Source organism: Acanthisitta chloris, unplaced genomic scaffold (genome assembly GCF_000695815.1).
Source record: "Acanthisitta chloris isolate BGI_N310 unplaced genomic scaffold, ASM69581v1 scaffold17325, whole genome shotgun sequence".
Taxonomy (NCBI): Eukaryota; Metazoa; Chordata; class Aves; order Passeriformes; family Acanthisittidae; genus Acanthisitta; species Acanthisitta chloris.
In genome coordinates this window covers 352-17,156 of record NW_008673307.1, presented here as the reverse complement: position 1 = coordinate 17,156, position 16,805 = coordinate 352, and the positions used below count along the sequence as shown (strand labels likewise).

General features: G+C 56.1%; 2 protein-coding genes across 2 annotated transcripts; one reads left to right on the top strand and one right to left on the bottom strand.

Annotated features, from left to right (window-relative positions):
• Window positions 1–1,571: 1,571 nt before the first annotated feature.
• ABHD12B (abhydrolase domain containing 12B) lies at window positions 1,572–5,659 on the top strand (the record flags this gene model as incomplete). The annotated part of the gene is made up of 12 exons (XM_009074907.1): window positions 1,572–1,699; window positions 2,375–2,477; window positions 2,564–2,683; window positions 2,994–3,024; window positions 3,183–3,228; window positions 3,318–3,447; window positions 3,665–3,705; window positions 3,981–4,060; window positions 4,223–4,305; window positions 4,868–4,946; window positions 5,067–5,191; window positions 5,522–5,659. Coding segments are annotated over 12 exons (988 nt in total), but the record flags the coding sequence as incomplete, so codon positions are not given.
• Window positions 5,660–5,983: 324 nt separating this feature from the next.
• PYGL (phosphorylase, glycogen, liver) lies at window positions 5,984–16,392 on the bottom strand (the record flags this gene model as incomplete). Its single annotated transcript, XM_009074906.1, has 19 exons — window positions 5,984–6,371; window positions 6,938–7,004; window positions 7,469–7,603; window positions 7,682–7,889; window positions 8,106–8,247; window positions 8,920–8,978; window positions 9,076–9,223; window positions 9,301–9,402; window positions 10,077–10,191; window positions 10,287–10,450; window positions 11,013–11,159; window positions 11,385–11,477; window positions 11,635–11,778; window positions 13,085–13,167; window positions 13,245–13,356; window positions 13,970–14,101; window positions 14,663–14,766; window positions 14,974–15,052; window positions 16,291–16,392. Coding segments are annotated over 19 exons (2,325 nt in total), but the record flags the coding sequence as incomplete, so codon positions are not given.
• Between the last annotated feature and the right edge of the window lie 413 nt (window positions 16,393–16,805).

Here is a 16,805-nt window from a genome sequence, read left to right as displayed (position 1 = left end):
TGCCGTGGGTCTGTCCCTATGCCCTGGCCACGCTGCTGTCACTGTTACCCCGCGCTATATCCATGCTCCTGTGTCCCCACACCGTGATCCTGTCACCTCGCCTGGGCCATGACCCTGTGTCTCCCCCCTCTGCCACCCTGTTTCCGATGTGATCCTGTCCTGTGGCTGTGTTCCCATGTCACCCTGCCACGGCTGTGACCCCGTGCCGTGGCTGTGTCCCTCTGTCACCCTGTGACCCCATGCCCTGGCTGTGTCCCTCTGTCACCCTGCCACAGCTGTGACCCCGTGCTGTGATGCCATGCTGTGGTTGTCACCTTGCTGTCCCCCTGAAGCCATGTGGTGGCCTGTCGCTGGGCCAGCTGTCAGAGCTGCCCTTTGATGTCCTGGGTGTCTCTCCAGTCCGGATGGGTCAGTGCTCACCTGCAGCAGGTGTGGTGCCAGGGCAGGTGTGAGCACTCCCCTCCTGCACTTGAGAATGAGGTGTAGATCAAGAGCAGCACCTGACAGTTCCCTGCAGCATCGGAGGGCATGGCTGGCCCCTTGCTGATGTGCAACAGCACTGCTCAGACCATAGTCCTCGGGAACAATTGGGATTTGAGGAGCTCCTGTGCCACCCTGCACCCTCCTGGGAAGATTGCCTGTGCCCTGGGGTCTGATGCCATCCTGCCCTGGCACCCCTTTTGCAACCCTTCCTTAGCATCTTGCAGCATTTCCCAGGCCATGGAATGGACTCCATCCTCTTCTGCAGAATGGATGGTGACCCTGGGCATGTGCTGGCAGGGAGTGAGCTGTGCCTGGCTGCCTGGAAGAAACCTCTCCTCTACATCCTCTGATAGCCAGACTGGTTTCCCCATCACCTGGCACCAGTGGCCCACAAGGGAGGTTGATGCTGGGAAAGCTGCAGCTCTTGGCTTTCCCTTCCCTCTGGGAGACTGGGGCTGTGTCTCATTGCTGCAGCGTGGCTGGATGTGTCCCCAGCCCTCTGGGCAGGACACTATTGTAGGTGGTCACACTCCCCCCCCATGCTGGTGGCACTGGGGGACATCACTCTGTGGGCTCCCCAAGCCACATGTCTCCTCCATGTCCCTGGAGTGTTGCAGAAGCTCCTGGTGCCAGGTTTGGGGACAGCTCTGTGACTGTAGCTCAGCAGCCAGGCCTGGGGGTGTTGCTGCAGAGTATCGGTTGCTCCTTATTGCCGGTTTGGCTTGCAGCTCCCAGCCCTGGCACGTGCCCTGCCCTGCCCTGCCTGCCTGCCAGCATCCCGTGGGAAGCTGCTCTTCCTGCCTCCCAGCGTCCTGTGGGAGGTGTGGGGGACCAAATCATGGCCTCTATCATGCTCTGTCATGGTAGGGCTGCTCCAACACCTTGAGTCCAATCCCTAAAAGCCAAACACACCTCAGGTGAAGATCCAGTTCCCAATCCCAAGGGGACACAAACAGCAGCCTCAGGCCCTTGTGGGGAAAACCTGCTGTATCCATCACAGCTAGGATTGGGAATGGGGAGCCTACTCTGTGGCCTGCCAAATCCCTTGGGGCAGGATGGGATGTGCTAACAAGGTGTCTTTCTTGCAGGAGCCAACGTTCCTGGTTCCCCCGGCTGCGCACCCTCCTCCTGGCCCCACTCCTCACCTACGTCTCCTTGCCCTTCCTCATCCGCCTCTTCCCCAGTGTGCTCACCAAATTTGTCTACTTGAACTTCTGTGAGTACCCTGGGGCTGTCCCAGCTGGGAGAACCCCAACAGGGGTTCAGCTGGCTGGTGGGATGTCCCCAAAACATGTGTAGGACCACGCCTGGTGTGTGGGACAGCACCCACCCAACTCCCCCTGTGCTGTGGGCTTGCAAAGGAGGCTTGGAGGGACCTTTCCCAGAGTTTTGCAAGCTCTAATAATATGGTGTTGCAGACCCTGTTTACTGCCTGAAGTTACAACACGCTTGGGCATGCATGAGAGGGCTGGAAATTTGGGCAGGAGGAGGTGACAGAGGGCTGAGCTTGCCTGCCCTCCATCATTTACAAACAGTAACATGGTGATTTGGAAATAAATGTATAAAAATTGGGTACAATCTGCGTACCAATTGAAAGAGAGGAGATTTCAATGAGATATTAGGAAAAAGTTTTTTACTATGAGGGTGGTGAGACACTGGCACAGGTTGCCCAAGGACGTAGCAGCTGCCCCAACCCTGGCAGGGTTCAAAGCCAGGTTGGCTAAAGCCTTGAGCAACCTGCTCTGGTGGAAGGTGTCCCTGCCCAGGGCAGGGGTTGGGGCTGGATGATCTGTAAGGCCCATTCCAACCCTGAAAATTCTATGATTCTGTGATAGGCAGTTGGGTATGAGGGTTTCTGGGTGATGTGTGATGGCTGTGGTTTCTCCATCAGTGGCTTTCCCCTTCTTCGCGGACTTTCAGCGTCCAGAGCTGCTGGTGAACAACACCATCAGCATGCACCTCACCACCGAGCCAGGGGTCACAGTGGGCATCTGGTGAGTGGGACAGCCTTGGCATCCCAAGCAGGCACAGCCTGGGGTTGTGGCAGGAACCCCCTGGGGTAACCCTGCTCTGCCCCCAGGCACACGGTGCCAGGCAGCAGAGGGACCGAGGCACTGGGCAAGGACCAGCGCTGGTATGAGGAGGCACTTGGTGATGCTCATCCTGTGATCATCTACCTGCATGGCAATGGGGGCACCAGGTGAGTACCTGTGGGTGCTGGCGCAGGGCCAGGACCAGGGGAGGACAGGTGGAGTGGCTGCTCTCAGGTGAGAAGTAGGTAACTGGATGCAGCAGCCAGCAGTGCTGCAGGGCTGGGGCTGCTGCAGTGGTCTCTGACCCCATCAGTCAAGGAAAACCCCTATGAGACAAAAGAAGTCAAAATCCACCACCCTAGAGCATCCAGCTCTCTGCTCCTAGGAGAAGGTCACCCTGGTCCCTCACCTGCACTGCTGCTAGTGGGGAGGGTCCTCTGGTGTCCTCCTGAGCTCTAATCTCATTTTCCCCATCAGGGCCGCGAGCCACCGTGTCCAGTTCTTGAAGGTAAGTTCCCTGTGGGGATACTGGGATCTGCTGGGAGTAGGGCTCCTGCTGGCTCTGAGGGCCCAAGAGGGACCCTTGGCAGAGTGAACTGGCCATGCTGGGGGGCCTGGGGTGCATCCCCCCCTGCCCCAGGACATAACACAGTGCTGCTCTGACAGACCATGGGGGCTGCTGGCTTCCACGTCCTGGCTCTCGACTACAGAGGTAGAGTCATCCCCCTGCCTCTTCCTGGGTGACCCCGCTCTTGGGGCTGGTCCCCCCCAGGTGGTGATGCTGAGCCATGTCCCTCACAGGCTATGCAGACTCCACTGGACACCCCACAGAGAGTGGCTTCACCACGGATGTCCTGGCACTTTACGACTGGGCAAAAGCACGGAGCAGAAACAGCAGCATCCTGTTCTGGGGACACTCCTTGGGGACAGGGTAGGTGTGGGGCTGAGTGACTGGGGAATACCAGAGCCTACAGCTGGTCCCCAGGCTGTGACACTGCTGCCAGACTGGTGCCACCCACGGGTGGACCAAGCGGTTGGAGCAGCTCCTTGGTGGAGGCATCTGAAAAACTAAACCCAGACATCAAGGGAAGGTGTGAGAGTGCTGGGGCATCATGGCTGGTCCCCTTCATTGTCACCTCTCCTCACAGGATTGCCACCAACGCAGCAAGGAGACTGCAGGAGGAGCGAGGTAAGGGCCAGCATGGATGGGTTGTCCCCACAGAGTGTCCCTCTGGGGCTGTGCACAGTCCTGGCCAGATTTTGGGGGCCACAGAGCGAGGGCCACTCTCTGCTTGAGCATCAGGCTCAGTCCCTGTGGTGGGGACAAGTGGCTTTCCCCATCTTCCTTAACAGTACGAGGACATCTTGTCCCCACTGCTGCCTGGGAGGGGAGCATGGCAGCAGCCTGGGGAGGGAGGGCAGCCCCCCACAACCATGCCCTCTCTCACGCTGCTCTGCCCTCAGGAGTCCAGGTTGATGCTGTTGTCCTGGAGTCACCCTACACCAACATCCGTGAAGCAGCTGCCCACATCCCCATCACCAAGGTCAGTCTGGGAGTTCTGTCCATGGGGTCCCCCAATGGTGATGGGTGGGGGACTGTGCCCACGGGGTCCCCCAGCAGCATCAGCCCCAGCTACTTGGGTCTCTCCACCCTTGCAGTTGAATTCAAACCACGGCTTAGCACCCCCAAACTCTCTCCCTGGCAGATCTACCGCCAGTTCCCAGGTTTTGAGTACCTCATCCTGGACTCACTGGCTCGGGGCAACATGTTCTTCCGCAGCGATGAGAAGTGAGTGCCTAGGTGGAAGCAGCACAGCCACTCCTGGGGGATTGGAGGGATGATGCTGGGACCACCTGGACAAGAAGAAGTGTTATGTCACCCCTATGAAATCTCTGCCCTCCTCTTTGTGTTTGCCCAGCTTACTCATGCCTCAGAAGTGCTTTTTTATTTGCATAACTTCAGCTATCAGTGTAATCATTGAGCAAAGTCCACAAGCCACCATCTTTTTTTTTTTGGAATGACCCACTGGAGTGCCACGCTCCTTGTGGCACACATGGCCTGTGCCAACAGCCACCCGATTTATGGGTGCTTTTGCAAGTTGAACATCAGCTAATTGAGGTTTAAGGTAATTAGGGTGCTTGGTACTGCCATGCCAGGGCAAGCAGCATGGGCATCACCCAGGTGGGCATGCCAGAGCACCCAGCGTCGGTGCCATGGATGGGCTGGGATAGCTCTGAAAGGCTGAAGGATTCAGGGTGCTGTGTGGGAGTGTTAGCAGGGGCTGGGGAGGCTACTGTGGGGTTTTATTGGCTCTGGGGCAAGTCCTTAGCGCTGTGCTTGCTCCCCACAGTGTGAAGGTGCTGACCTGCCCCCTCCTCATCCTGCATGCTGAAGATGATGGTATCCTGCCTCCACATCTGGGACGCGAGGTGAGGCCCAGAGCCACCCTGGCTGAAGTGGCCAGAGAGGAGGTGGCCACCCCCAGGGTGCCAGGAGGGGTTTTGGGAGCCCCTGCTCATGCCACTAACCACACTCCCACCCCACGGCAGCTCTATGAGACAGCACGCAGTGCCTACAAGGACAAATCCAAGGTGAAGTTCATTACCTTTCCCAAAAATTTGGGCTTGGGCCATGACTACATCTCCTTCAACCCGGAGCTGCCTGCCCTGGTCAAGTAAGTGCTGCTCTGCAAACAGGGTGGGGGGCACAGGATGAGCTTTTGCTTCTTCCTCGACAGGTGCATCCTCTCCTGCTGCAACCACAGGTGCCTTCCCCTTGCTCCTTCCCCTCCCCGTGGTGTTTGCTGGCATCACTTTTTGAGCTTCAATCACTCCTCATTGCCCCGAGCCTGTCACAGGGAGGTGGCCCTGGGGACAGCAGCTCCTCTTTGCCCTGTGTGCAGAGATGCTCCAAGCCCAACTCAGCCCCACATGCAGGGATCAGAAATCAGGCTCTCACGGGATGGTCAGTGATACAGTGTAAGATTTATTACATCTTGTTGCAGAGACTTCTTAAACATCAAGTGATGCCAGCTGCTGCGTGCAGCGCCCACATGCTCCCCCCCAAACCCACTCCAGGACCCCTGCATGGCACTGAACTTACTGCTGTAAGTAATAAAAACTACTGAGAAACTTTTAACTCACCCACTGCCTCGAGGATGCTGCAGGCTACTTGAAGCATGGAGACAGTGCGTGGTCTGGGTCAGCACAGGACCAGAGCCATGACCAGGAACATCGCATGGGGCAGTGGTGGGGGTACACAGGGTTGACTTCAAACACCCCTTAACCCCCTCCTGGCACTGCTGGCATGAGCTGCACCCTCACACCTTGTTTCAGCCACACCTGCAAGGCCTCAGCCAGCTGTATCCAGCTGTGCTGCCCACCCCAACCCTGACCAACCCTCTTTCTGCACTGGTGGAAGCAAGTCCAGTCCCTAATTTTAGCCTTCAGCAAACAGCCCCTTGGACTCCAATGGCACTTTTATTTTTAGCACCTAATGCAAGCAACAGGGCAACGTGGTTTTGCTTTCCACATGACACTTAGGTTATAAAAATCCCACCCCTTCCCCAATCCATAGGAAAGCAGCAGCAAACACAGACACTAGACAGCAGAGAATTTTACAGCGCATGTGCTTGCGTCCCCTGGCTCCGGCGCCGCTCCGTGCCCCTACGCCGCTGTGCCGTTGGGGGTCTTGTCCTGGGCTGCATCCCTGGGCTCGTTGGGTGGTGGGATCTTCAGGTCAGAGGGTTCCACGTGCCAGATGTCCCGGGCATACTCCTTGATGGTGCGGTCACTGGAGAACTTGCCGGCTGCTGCGATGTTCTTGATGACCATCTTGGTCCATGCCTTGGAGTTCTGTAAGGAGAGTGGTACAACAGTGGTTCCATGTTGGTCCTGAGAGCAGCTTTCAACCAGGGACCCCTTGCAGCATCACAGGACACCATGTGGTGTTGGGAGGTTGGACCAGATGATCCACTGTGGTCCCTTCCAACCTAACTAATCCTATGGTGCACAGCCCCACCAGACCCCTGCTCTGGGATGGGATGTTGTGTCCCAGCACAGCTCCCTTCCAACCTAACTCATCCTGTGGTGCACAGCCCCACCAGACCCCTGCTCTGGGATGGGATGTTGTGTCCCAGCACAGCTCCCTTCCAACCTAACTCATCCTGTGGTGCACAGCCCCACCAGACCCCTGCTCTGGGATGGGATGTTGTGTCCCAGCACAGCTCCCTTCCAACCTAACTCATCCTGTGGTGCACAGCCCCACCAGACCCCTGCTCTGGGATGGGATGTTGTGTCCCAGCACAGCTCCCTTCCAACCTAACTCATCCTGTGGTGCACAGCCCCACCAGACCCCTGCTCTGGGATGGGATGTTGTGTCCCAGCACAGTTCCCTGCCTCATCCCCAGGCTGGCACTCACCAGGTACAGCTCGCTGACCTTCTCCTGGCACTTGACATAAGCCTCATAGTCTGCAAAGACTTTAAACCTGCAGCAGGGAAGAAAGGAGGATTCAACAGCAGGAGAAATGGGAAGGTGGGAGCATTGTGGTGGCTCGTGGCTTCAGCTGTCTGATCTGGGACTTCCTCCCACACAAATTCTCCAGCCAAATTCCCTTTCCCCAAGCCCTGTTTGTACAAGGCCCTGAGAGTGCACACCCTGTGCCAGCTCACTGGGAAAACATTTCTGGTGCCAATACCCATGGCTGCTCAGTGCTCTGGCTGGGAAAGCCCTTGAGATACCTAAAAGCAGGTATCATTCAGAAGGGCTGTGCACCCAAAAGCCTTAATGTGGCAAGCATGAAAGGCTGTCCATGGAGAGTCTGCACCTGGGGAGCATTGTCCATGTGCAGTGTGGTCCCACCACCCTGATGTGGTCATCAGAGCCAGAAAAGGCTGGAGATGGTTGGTGCCAAGGGCTGCCCTGCATGGGAGAGATCACCACAGGCCTCACCTGTCATGGTGGAAAAGCATGTTGACCACATCGTTGAAGAGATTGGGGTCTTTTGGGGAGAAGAAGCCACTCTTAATCTGGTCAACAGCTTGTTTCAACTCAGGGAGTCGGTCGTAGTACAGCTGGGCATTGTACCTGGAGGGAAGGGGTGAGAGGAGATGGTGCTGCCCCAGGTACCTGTGGTGGCACCCCCCTGGTGTCCCCAGCCCTCACCCTTTCCTGTCCAGCTCTGTGACATCCTCCACCCTCATGCCAAAGATGAATAGGTTTTCCTCTCCAGCCTCCTCAGCCATTTCCACGTTGGCTCCATCCATGGTGCCAATGGTCAGAGCCCCATTCAGCATGAACTTCATGTTCCCTGTGCCTGATGCCTCGGTGCCTGCTGTGGAGATCTGCTCTGACAGGTCGGTAGCAGGGATCACTGCCAACAAAACACATGGACATGAGGAGTCATGGTGACCAGCCAATGTGTCATCTCATGCCAAAGAATGTTAGATCTGCTGTCTGGCAGTGATGGAGCCTCATGGCTGGGGGACAGCCATGAGTCAGATCATAGGATCATCAAGTCCCATTAACCTGCCACTCTGCTGTAACTCCTGAACCATCTCTTCCCCACCAAGTGCCCCGTGTCAGGTACCTTTCTCTGCCAGTGAGACCCTGTAGTTCTCCAGGAAGATGACCTTCAGTTTGCTCCCCACCATGGGGTCATTGTTTACCACCTGAGCCACTGCATTAATGAGTTTGATGATCATTTTAGCCATGTGATATCCTGGGGCAGCCTAGGAGAAAAGTCACAGGTGAGCCTGGAGGGCTGGTGCCAGGGGCAGGTGAGGTGCACCCAGCTCCCACATGTCCAGGGAAGAACCCACTCAGCCCTGCTCCCATAAACCTCATCCAACACATGTTGCACCACCATGTTTTTGGCTTTCATGACCACAGGCAGCATATGGTTGTCCAAGGGCCCCCAAAACTTGGTGCCTTGCTTGGGTTGAAGCCAACCAGTGCTACTCCAGTGCTTCCTGGAGAACTTCATGGACACAGAATCATGGAATTGTTTAAATTGGAAAAGCCCTCTAAGATGAAGTCCAATGATTCCCCCAGAACTGCCAAACCCACCACTAGTGCATGTTCCCAAGTGCCACATCTACAAGTCCTTCAAATTCTCTCAGGGGTGGTGACTCCACCACTGCCCTGGGCAGCCTGTGCCAATGCCTGACAACCCTTTTGGTGAAGAAATTTTTCCTTATATCCAATCTAAACTTTCCCTGGCACATCTTGAGACTGTTCGCTCTTGTCTTGTCACTCATTACCTGGGAGAAGAGACCAACCCCCAACCTGGCTCCAACCTCCTTTTAGGCAGATATAGAGACATGGCCCATGAGACAGATCCACCCACAGCCCCAAGAGCACTTTCAAGGACTTCCTCCAAAATGTCTCCTAACCAATCTTACCTTGCCCCCAATGATCACTGTCCTTGGCACAAACAGCTTTGAGGGATCCCTCCTGATGCCTGGGGAACACAACAGCATGTCACCAGAGGATAGGGGGACAGGGGTGCTCCTGCACCCCTGGGACAGCCTGTCCCCTCAGGGCACATGGTGGCTTACGGTTGTACATGGTGATGATGTGCAGGCAGTTCATCAGCTGCCGCTTGTACTCGTGGATCCTCTTCACGTGCACATCGAACATGGAGGAAGGGTTGATCTTCACTTTGTACTCCTTCTCCAGGTACAGCGCAAACTTCACCTTGTTCTCCTGGGAGAGGGCAGGGAGCGTGTCAGCCCTCAGCCTCTGCTCCCCATGCCTGTGTCCTCTCTGTCCACACCCCTCACCTGCTTCACTTTGGCAATCTCCCGGATGAAGAGGTCATCGTCCACAAACTCGTGCAGCTTGGTCAGCTGGCTCAGGTCCCGCACGTAGTCCTCCCCAATTTTCTGCAACAGGAGCACAGGCATGTGCTGATGGTGGGATGGTTTGGGTTGGGTCTTCAAGACCACCCCCTTCCAACCCCCTGCCATGGGCAGGGACACCTTCCACTAACCCAGGCTGCTCCATCCAACCTGGCCTGGAAAAGTCGCAGGGATGAGGCAGCCACAGCTTCTCTGCAACCTGTGCTAGTGCCTCAGCACTCTCACAGCAAAGAATTCCTTCCCAATATCCCATCTAATCTTGCCCTCTGGCAGTGGGAAGCCATTCCCTGTGTCCTGTCCCTCCAAGCTCTTGTCCCAAATCCCTCTGCAGCTCTCTTGGAGCCCCTTTAGGCACTGGAAGAGGCTCTAAGTTCTCCCTAGAGCTTCTCTTCTCCAGGCTGAACACCTCCAGCTCTCCCAGCCTGTCTCCATTACAGAGGTGCTCCAGTCCTTGGAGCCTATGGCCTCCCTCTATCAGCTCCACATCCTTCTGATGTTGGGAACCCCAGAGCTGGAGGCAGCACTGCAGGTGGGATCTCACCAGAGCGGAGCAGAGGGAGAATCACCTTCCTTGACCCTCACCTCAACCATTTACAAGATGTAATTGGTTGAGTTTCACATGACAACCCCAGGAGCAGCATCCCTGGGGTCAGGATGGAAGGGTTGGGGGGACCAGCACATTCCCCCTGCACCATTACCTCTGCAATAAGCTCTGCCAGCCCTGGGTTGCAGAGCAGGAGCCAACGCCGTGGGGTGATGCCATTGGTCTTGTTCTGAAACTTCTCTGGCTCCAGTGCCGCGAAGTCCTCAAAACTGTGATAAGGATGGGTCAGCTTCAGCCTCACCCACCTGCCACCACCACCACCAAGGTGAGGGTGGCCCACCACCTCCTCCTTCCCCATGCTTACACTTGAGTCTTGACGATTTCGGAGTGGATCTTGGCCACGCCGTTGACGGCGTGGGAGCCCACGATGCAGAGATGGGCCATGTTGATCCTCTTGATGCCTCCCTCCTCGATTAGGGACATCCTCCGCAGCCGGTCCACGTCGTTAGGGAAGAGGGATGCAATGTGCTGCCGGTGGAGACGGAGAGGTGGTGAGTGGTGGTGGCATTAAGGGGTGTCCCACCCCATGGCTCACAAGGAGGAGGCCATGGCAGTGTCCCCAGTGCATTTTTCACCAGCCAGAGCAGTGGCTTTTACTCTGTTGTCATGGTGCAAATCCCCTCCAAAGGCTGCCCTTTCCCAACACAGATGTCTGTAGACAGGAGGACCTCCCAATTCTCCATGGAGAAAGACTTGTGGGCACACACTTGGCCAGTGAGGCCCTTTTGGCAAAAGCCTTGTGCTGCCAGACCAGGACGTCAAACCTATCTCCTCTGCACTCCCAACCTCATCTTTCCCAGGATGACTTTAGCATTTAGCCACCAAAAAGGTACCGAAGGGGAAGTCTCTGGAGCAGTGGGTGAAGTCTTTGAAACAACCACTCTCTGCAGGACTGCAACAAGCTGTGGGAAATGGCTTTCTTACACATCAGCATCCCAAATTAGCAGCTGGAACCAGCTGGCCACACACCCAGTTTGTGCATCCCCCTCATCCTGACAGTACATCCCTGTCCTCCTCTCCAGGCACTCACATCCAGGTGTCTCTGGTTGATCTCATAGATGATTTGCAGGTGTCTGGGGAGCAGCTTCTCCACCAGGTCCACTGGCCAGCGCTCCAGGGCCTCGGGCAGCACCGTGTGGTTGGTGTAGGCAAAGGTTTGTTTGGTGATGTCCCAGGCCTGCCATGGGGACAGCCGGTGCTGAGTGGCAAGGCACCCACCCATGGTCCTCCCACCATGGCCAGCAGCACAACCTAGCCAGCTCCTCCCAGTCCATCCCAGTTAAACCCAACCTGACTGCTCCACATGACTCCCAGCAGCCACAGAACTGGTTCCTCAGCTCCTCCACCATAGATAGGTGGGTGCAAGCAGAGGAGATCCAGGGGCCAGGTTGGGTCTCCCTACCGTATCCCATGGCAGCTTCTCAATGTCCACAAAAATCCTCATCAGCTCAGGGATGGCCATGGCAGGGTGTGTGTCATTCAGCTGGATGGCAACCTGTGGGGAGAGCAGGGTGGCACGTGAGGACACAGCAGGGACATTGGGCATTCCACAGCCCTTGTCATCTGGGCACGGGCACCCATGGAGGGCCCTAAAATCTCTCCAGCACACAAACAAGCTCCGAGGTGCATGTCAGAGCAGCTGTGGCTCATACCTGGTCGGGGAAGGAATCAAACACCGTCCGGACACTGTCTGTGCTCCCGAATTTGGAGGCTTTGAAGCGGCGGATGATGTCCTGGAGAGTGCCAGCCACGACAAAGTACTCCTGCTTCAGCCGCAGCTCCTTCCCCTCGAAGAACTGTGGGCAGAGCAGCAGGGAACTGCAGAATTCCTGCAGGATTCACTGCACTTCCCAGTGCTCCCTGCACCCAGGGACCCATGCTGGGGTCTGGGTTCCCCCCAGTGCTGGTTTTGGCAGCAGCTCTAACCCAACATATTTTTCTCTCCCAGATTTCAGCACAGGGAGTTGAGATATGCTGGTACAAACAGGTTAAATCATAGAATCATAGTATGTTAAGGGTTGGAATGGAGCTTAGAGATCATCCAAGTGCCAACCCCCTGCCCTGGGCAGGGACACCTCCCACCAGAGCAGGTTGCTCAAGGCTTTAGCCAACCTGGCTGTGAACACTGCCAGGGCTGGGGCAGCCACAGCCTCCCTGGGCAACTTGTGTCAGTGTCTCACCATCCTCACAGGATGATCTTAAGATCTAATCTACATTTCCCCTCTTTCCATTTATCCCCATTACTCCTTGTCATGTCCCTGCAGTTCCTAACCAAGAGTCCCTCTGCAGCTTCCCTGGAGCCCCTTCAAGATATTGGAAGGTGCTATGAGATCTCCCACCCCCAAGCATCATCAAAACCTGTTCTTCCTGGTTTGAAGATTTTAGCTGCAAGGAAAGGGACTGGGACAACAGGAAGGGAAGTCATAGGAGCTGTAACACCCAGGAGCTATTTCTAAGAGAATTAAACCATTGTTCATGCAGCACAAAACATCAGCCTGTTGGCCTGCAAAAGAGGAGCTGCAGGAGACAACCTCACCACCACAGCTGTGGTGCCTTCAGCCCTCCCCACCAGCTGGGAAGGCTGGAGGAGGATTAAATGGGGAAAAAAAACAACCATCAAGCCCTTGCTAAAATGGGCCATAGAGCAAGGAGAGCCACAGTTCACCTTCTTCCCCTGCTCCACAGCTTGGTTTGTGGCCAGGGCAAGGGTTGCACACCCCATCACACCATGCCAGCGTGCAGCACAGCAAGAACACCCACAGCAAGAGGGTTGGGGTGCAAAGGGCAATTTGAGGCAAAAGGCAATTTGAGGGCAAAGAGAAACACCAGCAGAGTTCAGCAGTTTGCTTTCATGCTGTATTTTGAGACTCACAGAACCTTTCTGCAGCAGGACATGCTCACCAACACTCCCTCCTGGGCAAATCTGTGCTCAGGGCAACAGACTCATCCTGGTGAGGGGCAGCAATCCTCACCCAAGCACTGCAGGAGGCTTGAAACACAACTAAAAGCCCCTGGAGAGAGAGGCTGCTCTACTCCCCACTCATCTGTGCACTGTTAGCCACCCCTAAACCATCTCCCCTCCCCTACCACATCCTGACTCACATTGTCATTGGGATAGAGGACACGGGAGATGTTCTCTGCCAGGTTTCTGTCCAGCACGGCCTGGATGTAGTCTCCAACATTGACTGGGGAGGAGCAGAGGTATAAGGTGGGCCCAGGACTCCCCTCCAGCCCATGCTGCCCATCACCAGCACCCACTTACAGTCACGCAGGTTGAAGTCATTGGGAGCCCGAGCCGACCACAGGCGCATGGTGTTGACAGTGTTGTTCATGTACCCGGGCACAGGGGTGTCATAGGGCAGTGCCAGCACCACCTAGGACATCAGCAGAGCAGCTGGAGTTGGGTTGAGGTCCCTCCATGGAGCTCCCCCATCCCACAGACCCTCCTGCTCAGGGTTGTGTCCATCTTCACAGGGTTGTACTTGGTACCCCCAAGCCCTGCTCTGGGGACACTGCAGCTGCCCTGGCTCTGCCTGGTGGCTGGTGTTTGCCAGAAGTGCTCAGGGGATGGAGAGGAGCTCATGAGGAGCTTAACTTAAGCTGTTGTGCTGGGCTGTGCACTGCACACAGACCTGCTGGAACTGACTTTGGGTACTTCATAGAATCCTAGAATGGTCTGGGTTGGAAAGACCTTAAAGCTCATCTCATCTCATCTCACCCCTTGCCATGGGCAGGGACACTTTCCAGTAGCCCAGGTTGCTCCAAGCCCCATCCAACCTGGCCTTTAACACTCTCAGGGATGAGGAGGTTGCCTGCAGATGTGGAGTAACCTGTCCCCATCCCTACATCCATCTCCTCCCCAGTTTGTTCCACCACTGCCTTTTCCACCCCAGCACAACCCTGCAGGACCCATTCCCGGGGTGTGAGAGACCCCCCCAGGCCTCTCACAGGGTCAAGCCATACAAGGAGGGTTCCCCACACACTGACCTGGGTGTCAATCCACTTGGCACCAGAGGCAGAGTGCTCCACTCGGCCGTAGAAGTGCACAGGCAGCATGTACTCAGGACGGGCCTTCTCCCAGGGATTGCCATGTCGGAGCCAGTCATCAGCTTCTTCCACCTGCCAGAGGGAGGGAGAGCAGTCACAGGGCCAGCCAGCCCTGGGGACCTCCCCAGCTGGAGGATGGCTGGGAAAGGCTCCAGCTGCTCATGGCAAAAGGAATGATGCTTTGGGGTTTGTCTGTCCTCAATCTGAATTTAAGCACTGGAAGGTGAGCCTGGAGGAAGAGATCTACCCCAACCACCCTGAACCTTGGAGTCTCCCTGTCAGAGGGGGATGGGGACAAAACCAATGTTTCTCTTAGGGCGTTGCTAACATTGCATTTCCAAACCAGCCATTTCCACACTTTCTCCACAAGGAGTAGGGACAAGACTGCTCCAGCCTTACCTGCTCCATGGAGCAGTTCTCAGGGTGACCCTGAGCAGGGCACACTGGGGATGGGGATGAGGGATGGATGCTTTGTGCTTGTACTGGTATAAGAAGTTAAACTTGTTCAAGAAAACAGCTGACAAGTTTTAAAGATCACAGCGCAGCCTCCAAGCTAAGAGAGAGTGTCTGTACCTCTGTGGGAGGTGAATTTGGAGCTCTGGCAATGCCAGGGGACAGTGCCTCGGTCCATACCTGCCACCCATCCCGGATCTTCTGGTTGAAGATTCCATACTCATAGCGGATGCCGTAGCCATAGGCTGCCAGCCCCAATGTGGCCATGGAGTCAAGGAAGCAGGCTGACAGAGAGAGGAGAGCAGTCAGCTGTGCTTCCCCAGGAGCCCTAGGATGATGGCCACAAGCAGCAGCCCCATGGGCACATGAGCCAGGCCAGCAGCTGCTGCCCAGCACCTCTCGCTCCATGCTGGAAAGGCTGGAGCAATAAACCCCCCAACAGTGTCTGTGCCCCACCACCCAGGCACTGAGACCACCTGAGGCTCACTCACCAGCCAGCCTGCCGAGCCCTCCATTGCCCAGACCAGCATCCTCCTCGATTTCCTCCAGCTCTTCCATGTCCAGCCCCAGCTACAGACAAGAAGGCAATGGGCTGGAGACTCTCAGGTCACCCAGCCCCGTGGAAGGGAGGCACTGTTGGCACACATGCCCTTGTAGGTGGGCTCCAGGAAGGGTGGAAAGGCACCCAATTCCATAAGACCCATCCCTGCAGGTGATTTGCACCCAAAGCAGCTTCTCTCCCCCCTGCCTACAGCTCTGCGCCACGGCAGGACCAGCTCTGGTGGTTAAAGCCTCTCCACCAGCTTTTACAAGGGACACTCAAACCCTTGACCATATATACCATGGGCAAGCTCCGGGCATGGAGACCACCCAGCTATAACCAGGGTGCTGCTCTCAGGGGTCCCAGACCTTTCCAAGGGCTCTGAGGGGTTATTCCCAGACCTGCTCCCTCACTCCATGGCTGCAGCCCCACACAGGGGCAGATGTGGTGTTCCTGCTCCCCCAGCACCCCCATCCCCTCAGGAAGGTACCTGGGTGGCATATTCCTGCTCCCCCAGCACCCTCATCCCTTGGGACAGGCACCTGGGTGCTCATCCTCCTGACTCCAGGCATTGCCCTTTAAGGTGAGAAGCACCTACACCACTTTTCCAGGAAATTTAAAGTTTCCAGCCCAGGATGTGTGGGAGGAAGGGAAGAGGTTTTGCCTATGCAAAGCTCCTCAGGTGGCTCAGCTGAGCCTCCTTTTCCTATGGAAATCCCTGGTCCGACGTCCCCCTGACGTCTCACAGTCACAACAAGTGGGGATAAAAAATGAAACCCCCTAAAAGTACATTCCTTTCCTTTGAATGTGTCTGCACAAAAGCCCTTCCTGTTCTTGTGCAACCACCCCAGCTGTGTCTGATGGTACTTAGCACAGGAGGTGAAAGGTGGGGAGGAAAGGAGCCACCCAAAACCCTTAGATAACCCCAGTGCCACCAGGTGCCAGTGCCTGGTTGGGGTTGAGTTAGGCCAAGGTTTTATTCCTCCTCTCCCTGATTATGAATATTAACAACCTCATCCACAGAGCCACCAGTTTCCTTCCAATTTATAGGTTGGAGATGGGATCCTACCACATCCCTCAGCACACAGCAGCCAGGCTGGGCAGCTCCAGGCCCTTCAAGAGCAGCTCTTGGAGCATTTATTCCCAAAGGCATCGCCTTTGGCTCAGGGAGCAGTTTGCAGTCAGCATGATAAACATGGACATCCCCAGGAGCTGGAGAACACTGAGCCCTCCCAGTCCAGGCCCTGAACCCTCCTGGGATGCTCACCTGGTACACAGCCTCATCACAGGCATTTTGCAGCCCCAGGTTAATCATGGTGTTCTGCAGTGTCCGCCCCATGTAGAACTCCAGGGAGAGGTAGTAAATCCTCTGGAAGAGAAAACCACCCCTGGTCATCTTCTCTGGGGGGGGAAGGAGGCTCCCCTGGCCCCCAGAAGCTGCTACTGGTTGATAACTCAAAATAAAACCAGGAAAAAAACCTCAGAGCAGGGTGGTTTCACTGGTGATTTGAGGACTAGGACTCCTGGGTGGCCCTGCAGCCCTTGCCCTGCTCTCCTGCTATTTCCCAAGCTGGGAAGAGGCTGTTTGATTAGGACAAGCCCTGGCACCCTGTCCCAGAGCAGGGACAGCTCCAGGATGGTCACCCCACGCACACCAGTGGCTACAGAAGTACAAAGTTCAACTTTAAAGAGGAGATGTTTCCTAACATCACCTTGAGCTGCAAAGCAGCCTGGAAACCAAGGGAGCCGGCGGTGCCAGGCAGTGGCCACGGGAACACGGGT